Source organism: Corvus kubaryi, unplaced genomic scaffold (assembly GCF_017639235.1).
Source record: "Corvus kubaryi isolate FWS band 111438036 unplaced genomic scaffold, C.kubaryi_AGA036_p1.0 66, whole genome shotgun sequence".
In the NCBI taxonomy this organism is placed as follows: Eukaryota; Metazoa; Chordata; class Aves; order Passeriformes; family Corvidae; genus Corvus; species Corvus kubaryi.
The window spans coordinates 1,137,764-1,145,131 of record NW_024582054.1 but is presented as its reverse complement, the minus strand read 5'-3'; the positions used below and the strand labels follow the sequence as shown (position 1 = coordinate 1,145,131).

General features: G+C 35.1%; 1 protein-coding gene across 2 annotated transcripts in view; it reads left to right on the top strand.

Annotated features, from left to right (window-relative positions):
- Window positions 1-1,830: 1,830 nt before the first annotated feature.
- UBR1 (ubiquitin protein ligase E3 component n-recognin 1) overlaps window positions 1,831-7,368 on the top strand; it is a 54,932-nt gene continuing 49,394 nt past the window's right edge. For both annotated transcript variants that reach the window (XM_042048113.1, XM_042048112.1), the window contains exons 1-3: window positions 1,831-2,106; window positions 4,204-4,282; window positions 5,588-5,698. In XM_042048113.1, the coding sequence (XP_041904047.1) occupies window positions 1,880-2,106; window positions 4,204-4,282; window positions 5,588-5,698 (417 nt within the window). In that variant the 5' untranslated portion in view covers window positions 1,831-1,879. The remainder of the gene's footprint in view (window positions 2,107-4,203; window positions 4,283-5,587; window positions 5,699-7,368) is intronic.

The window sequence follows — 7,368 nt, the reverse complement described above, 5'->3', positions numbered from 1 at the left end:
CAGAAGGCAGACAGCCTGCTTGAGAGAGTTCTCTCGCTCCCCTTGTTCCCTCTCTTTCCCTACTTCCTGTCCTCTCTTCTCAGAACAACATCTAAATAGAATTAAAAGCTTTGCACAAGAATGCTTGAAATGCTTGTGAGTTTGACTGTGTGAGAACCCATTTTACACTTCTGGCAGATTTTCAGGGAAGCTTAGCCCTGTGTTTCTTGAAGCTATGACGTGCTCTGGACCAACAATGCAGAAGCTAAACTTGCACTGTCTCCTGGGAACACGGGTTATTAAGATGGAAGGGTACAGACTGGGATTCTCTTGTGCTTTGCAGAGAGAGCCTGCCAAGGGGCCACATCCCACCCTCCTGCATTTAAAAAATACAGTAACCAAATTGGGAGGGGAATTTGATGAAGTGCAGTATAGGTAAGATAAAACAAAAACAAGTTACAGGAGAAAACATGTTTAAGCAGAAACACTAAATTATGATGTTTAATTATGATAAGAATAATTCACTTCCCCTCATCTTAAATCAAATGCATAAAAAAAATAAACACATGATCAAGCAATTCAGTTTCCAGCTACATTTTACAATTGAATATCTTTCTCAGAACCATCAGCTATGTGTGATATTTTTCTTTTTTCAGTGTTGATATGTAAGTATCTGATAAATTTGGATTTCATGTTCAGTTCTTTTTTGTAATTTAGTGTCTTTATGCCCTAGGTAAGCATCACTTTTATTTAACAAAAATGGTGCTAGGTAGTTGAAAAATTTGAACAAGTTAATGAAAATTAAAAGGCAGCCATTTAATTAGTTTCCTTTTCTTTTTGTTTCTTAGATCTGAATATGTGAAAATAAATATGTACCTATATATTTGAGTGCATCTATGTATATGTATAGAGATTGCATATATATTATGTATGTGTGTATGCTACAGCTTTTAGGACCAATACAGTAATTGCAGTGGTGCTTACTGCTCAAGTAAAATTCTGGAACAAAACCAGATCTTTTTGTTAGCTTTGGAATTTAAATAAGTGGTTCCTTTCACTTCATGGATGGGTCTTCATTTTCAGATAATCATGGATAGGTTTGAATGCTTTGTGATTCAAGTAATCTGATTAGACTGATCAAGCTGCTGCACTTACAAAATAAGAATATTCTAATATGATTGTGGACAAACCTGCTCTCCTGCTTGACCACATCATCCATGGCTTATCTTTTCCATCAGCTTCTGCCATGCATTTTCACCATGACAAACAAAGTAATGGACTACCTAAGGGTAACGCTGAAGAAGATTGATGGCCAAAATACCAGTAGAAGCCTCAGGCTAAAGCTAAATCTATTAGAAATGTAGTATGTTTATTAAAGCCATAAAGAAAGTGTTTTAAGTGACTACAATGTGAAAGCAGCCTCATTTAACAGATTAGTTTGCGGTGATGGATATTATTATTAATCTAGGCTTTTTCTAAATGGCATCTCATTTCTGTTCCTTCCCTTTAGATTTTCTTTGTAGACAGTTTTTGTACTTTTTTGTAAGGTAAACATACAGTTTTTCAGAAAACAAAGATGAAACTTATACATGATGTTTACAGATCTGGTTTTCGGAGTACTGGGGTTTCAGCAGTTCTGACTGCATGTGTGCTTGGATTCATTTCTTCTTTTGGAGAACTCTTCTAATGTAGGTTACTGTGGTGGAAAATAGCAGAGAAATTATTGGGAATCCGTAGTTTCTTGGATTTTATTGCACAGAGAACTGACTTCTGATGTAGGAAAGATTTCTGAATTCACAGTAGAAGTGTGTAATCCTATTTTCTTTATATTTACTTACTTGTTTATCTGTGGGTGTACTTTTTGTTGCAGTGGTGTGATGAAAGATTCGACTTCCAAGCTATGTTTTTAGAGTGCTTGGCAAAACATGTGCCAAATATTTACTCAGCTGAAATGGACCCCTTGCTGGAGAAACAAGAAGAAATGGTCCAGGCAGCAATATTATACCCCCTGGAATGCTATTTGTTTGGGGAGGACCCAGATATATTCCTGGAGAAACTACAACAGAGTGGAACCTCCCAGCTCTGTGGAAAGGTGTTCAAAGGAGGTGAGACAACATACTCTTGCAGGTAAGAATGCAGGTGTGTTCTCATCAATGTTCCCATCTGTAGTAACTGAGCAAAGTGTTTTAATAAAATCAGTTGTGCTGCTAACTAGTCATTGCTTGTGTCATGGTACTTCTTTGCTTAACTGATGCTGGCATTTGTTTCCAATTTCAAACCACTTTAGAGTGAGGAAGATTGCATATGAAAAGAAGGCTCTGGCAGAGAAATGGGGAAAGAAATGGAAAGGATACTAAAAGTGCCAAAAGCCATTGGTTAAAAATGTTGGATGATAGGGTATGAATATGGGGTCTGTACCTGAATTGAGGAATACAGTACTCACCCTTTCAAAGTCTGAAACAGAAACCAGCATTTTTGAGCATCATCAGTCCTTTGCTTAGGCAACAGCTGTGTGACCAATGGTAATTTTTTCACATTTTTTTTCTCATCCTGGAGTATATTAAAAGTGACAGCTCATTGATTTGATAAAATTAATTTTACTAATTCCTCTTAATACAAATACATTAGTGAGTATCATGAATAAAAATATATTCATTTAAAAAAGCCAGCAGTCTTTGTGGTGAATGTAAAGATTGCAACTGTTCCGGCAATTCATGAGCATTAATATGATGCTATTGCCATAGTTTATTCTATTTTTCAGTTTATTTCAAAAGCCTAGAAAATTTAATTAGAAATACTGAAAGAATATTATTAAGGATGAAAAGCACTATGAGTAAAAAATCTATCCCTTAGAATTTAGGAAATGTCAAAATGAAAGCTCTCTATAAACTTCCTTTATGAATTACACTGTAAAGTTTTAATCAATCGCATACTCTTCAGCCTTTTCTAGGAATCAGTTAGTGTTGTGTATGAAAGGAGAATGGTCTTTGAAGAAGTCTTGCTGGGTGTACTTGAAAGTGTATACTGTGGGACAATTGTACGAAGGAAAAAGGTGGACAAGACAGTTTAGTGCTACTGGAATGGGAATAATTCTCTTCCTACCTCTACAGAGTTCATGGACAGTAGCAGGCAAAAAGACAAAGCTAAATATCTCAGAGTTGGTCTCTTTCTTATTTTTTTGAGTTCCAGTCTTGCAAAAATGTGGTAGTATTTATATGAGATACTGTACATACTACTGCAACTGAAGCTAGATGTCTGTTTGCTTTAGGCTTCTAAAATGCTAAAAATGAAAGATACTCTGAAGTTTTAAAATCTGAATGTCTTGAATTGGGTAATCAAATCTAGCAGCCACTTCTGGCTTCATTTTTCTTTAATTCCCCTTTTAGTAGACTTATGATAATAAATGAATGTTACTGAAGTATTAAATTATTGTAATGATTATTACAATCTGAAGGTTTGAAAGGAAGTTATTTCTGTAATCAGAATTACCATGGTATTTTAGTTGTAAAAGAGGCTTGAACTAAATGTTGAACAATGGTATAAAGTAAAAAATTCGATATGTTGTCATTTAGCACCTGTCATTCACATTTTGCATAGAATAAAACATCATTTAAAGAAAAAGTGACCATGTTTTAAGAAAAAAGGCTATATAGGAAAGTATGTATGTGGAACACAGGAAGAAATGAAATTAGATTGCCCATGAGTATAATTCCATATTTTCAGGTATTTAAGTGCATGAGTGAAACTGTAGAAGTTAAATTTCAAAGTATGTATTCCTAGCTCATCTAGAAAGGAATTCTTTTCAGATTTTAACTTCTAACTGTTTTAAAAGTTAGAAACAAAACCTAGTAGAAGTGTAGCAAAAGTTTAATTGGTAAACTGACTGCAGATGTTGGAAACAATAATAAAAGTTAATTCAGAGTCCTCACTGGTTTTAATATCTGCTTATTCTTAGCAAAACCAGAAAAAGTTAGCAGCAAGTTTTGAAACTGGAAATTGAGCGTGTTTTTGACAGAATTTGTATAACAGGTTTGAGTACATGGTTCAAACCTAACAAGACTGGCTACTCCATGTCACAGAAAGATTATAAAAGTCAATGTTTTTATCCTTTGACTCTGTTGTTAATCTCAGTTGGTTTTTTTTTTCAGAGCAACACTTTCTTTTGTGCATGAAAATTTCAGGTGTTTGTTTTAGAAAGTTTTCCACTTACCATTTTTGTTGCAGAGACTGTGCAGTTGATCCAACTTGTGTGCTCTGTATTGACTGCTTCCAGAATAGCATTCACAAGAACCACCGGTACAAGGTAGGAAAATCTTATTTTAAGAAATGGTATTTGCAGCTTTAGAGAAGTTCTTTTGAGGCTATAATAAACTGCATCTAAACCATTAGTAATTTTATTATTAAAAAAAAAAAATTCTGGGATTTATGAATTAATCTCTCATCTTGTGTTTCTAACTATGTAAAGCTGCTTCTAAGAACAGCAACTTGCTAATTGAGGAACCAAAAGATAAAGGAGTGTTTATGAATGCATATAGTGTATTCTCTTTGACAATTTCATGGGAGTGCAGGTCTGAGCAAAGAGCTGTGACTGAAAATGACAGTTGCATCCTAAGTCCCAGTCAGATCTGTTGGCAAGTAAGTAAGGTGAAAACCCAGGGAAAACAGACAGTAATGATTACAGAGCAGTTTGGAGCCACAGCTGGGCTGAGAAGCTGTTGTCATTTCCCCTTTTTTCAGTAAATTCTTCAGGCAAAGCATCAGCTATGGAAATAGGTAATCAGATGGGAGCAGATTTGCAGCATTTTCATCTCAAGAATACAGAGATTCATAGAATAATTTATGTTGGAAGGGACCTAAGGAGGTCACCTAGTCCAGCCTCCTGCTCGAAGCACGTCTAATTAGATCAGGTTATTTTAAAATGTTTCAGGTAAATAACAGATTTTTTAATGTCTTTTTATTGGGTCATTGAGTTTTTTTAGAAATATTTCAAGATTGGAGATTTGGAGGAAGCTAAGGATAATTGGTTTTGCCTGAGTTTTGTCTGAACTTTTTGCCAAAATGGAGGGTCAGAATTTGTACTCTTCTGAAAGTACAATGCGAAGTTAAAGTTATAAAAATTTATTTAGATGCTGATCATGTAATCTTTTCTTTGGTTAGAAGTGCTGTTTAATATGCACATATTTTTAATCTAATTTTCTAACTTTATGAAGTAATTTTAAAGAAGGCATTCAACAGCTTTGCTATAATTTTGTGAATAAACCCAGAAATATATATTTTGCCATTTATGAAACACTCATCAGTCATAGGCTTTTTCACTTACTTTCAAGTTAAATTTATTTAGGACTTGCATACCTTTCTGTAGCGGCAACTCTATTTCCTCCTTTATTTTCTGCTCAAAAAGTTTACCTTTTACTTCCCTTCTCCTCTGGTAAGTCTCCTTTTGTCTAAATAAAGAAAAGAAAGTTGTGGTAAGTCCATTGGTTATGCAGTGACTCTTCTATTTTTAAGTAGGTGTTTATACTTGTGTTTGATTTGAATAATGGACATTGTTATTTTCCTCTTGCTTTTTATATGCATATTTCATGACTGAAATACATGGTTTTTCCAGATGCATAGCTCCACTGGAGGTGGATTTTGTGACTGTGGGGATACAGAGGCATGGAAGGCTGGACCGCTGTGTACTAAACATGAGCCTGGAGCATCAGGTTCTCCAAAAGAAGTAAGAATATTGCTTAAAGTGAAATTAGTAACTATTGTAAATGTTACCTTCTTATTTTAAAAAGTGCTTATTCCTGTATATGAATGTATTGTATAACTCATGTAACAGGTTCAGTCAACTTGAATCAGGATTTCCTTGGTCAATGTGTTTGGGATCAAACGTATACTGGACATCCTTTGGTTTTTTTGCTTTTTGTTTGGAGACAGTTTCATCCACCTGTCTTATGCACTTGAGTCTTTCATTTGGAATTAAAATTGCAGTCTCTTGTTCTTTTCTTAGCTAAGTGTGTTACTCAGTTCTTATTTACAAATAATTAGTTTCCCAGTGGTTAGCAAATGTTTAGAAGTAGTACTTGATTTTAATATTTTTTCTACATTACTGAACATTTGCTTTTGCCAGTTACTTCTGGTGTGTGAACTGTCACTATGACTAAAAAAAATTCTCTGTGGCTTGGAACTAACCTCTTAAGCTAGGATGTCTCATGGTCATTGTATCTTGTAAATGAGCATAATAACAAGAAATACACCATCTTACAAGAAATTCTTGAGGAGAATGCAGGCAAATCAGTTGCTTCAGGTAAAAGTTGGGTTTTTTTCAGAGTCCTGCATTCTGAGATAATCTGAAAAACCTTAGCATTTGTCATTGCAAATAGACCCCTAATTACTGGTGTTTTTGTAGCAACTGGACTGTTACTTATGATCTGGCAAAAAAGTCAGATGGAAGAGGAATAAAGAGCACTGGTCTTACAGAAATAGGAGACAAAGTTTTCTTTCACGTTTTCATCCTTCAAAAAAAAAAAAAGAAGAAAGTTAATGGATTTCAGAGATAAAAATGTTTGAAGCTGCAATAAGGAGTAATCTGTTTACCACTTGGAGCTTGTTGCTTACCTACTTCTACTTCAGTAAAGTGTACTCTGCTGTGCAATGCCTATCCCTGAGTACTGAGCTATCTGGTGTCTGTGGCTGATACCTATGTATTACTCATGAAAACCTGTAATCAAAAGAGTTCAAATGGTTTCCTCAGTGTTTGACTGAGGAAAAAATAGCTATGGCATGGTTAATTTTGCTGCTGTCACCACGACTACATATGTGTTTAATACTTCTTCCAGCACATTCTGCAGGTGTTTCCAGGATAAGAAACTTGCACAGTTCCTCTTCGGGAAGGATTAATTTTTGTCCTTGTGCTCTGAAGGAAAATAGGATTATTTTTTTTCAATGCTAGGTTGCTGGTAGTGTTGATAAAGGCATATGGAAAAGTAGAGAACTCACGTGTCTACCAGCATCAAAACCACTTTTGGAAGTATGGAAAATTTGTGCTACAAGATGCTCAGTATCAGATTTCTAGAGGCCCTTATCATATCACAAAGAGAATTTAGTAGTAGTCTTAAGACAAAATGTTCATGTTTCAGTTGAGAATTAACTGTTGTTCTGCTGGGATCTAAGTGTTTCCAGCTAAAGGATCTCCACTGCTCCTAGAGATAAGTGATACTGCTTATTCCTCAGGTGACCACTTTCTTACACACAGGAGCCAGCAAACATTATGGACTTAACTGTGATGGCTCACCAAAAAAAATTGCACAGATACCTGGATGAACATGGACCTATGAGGCACATCAAGAAATACAACTAAGAGATTGTAAACAAAATGGATTGTATCACCTACCTTTAAAA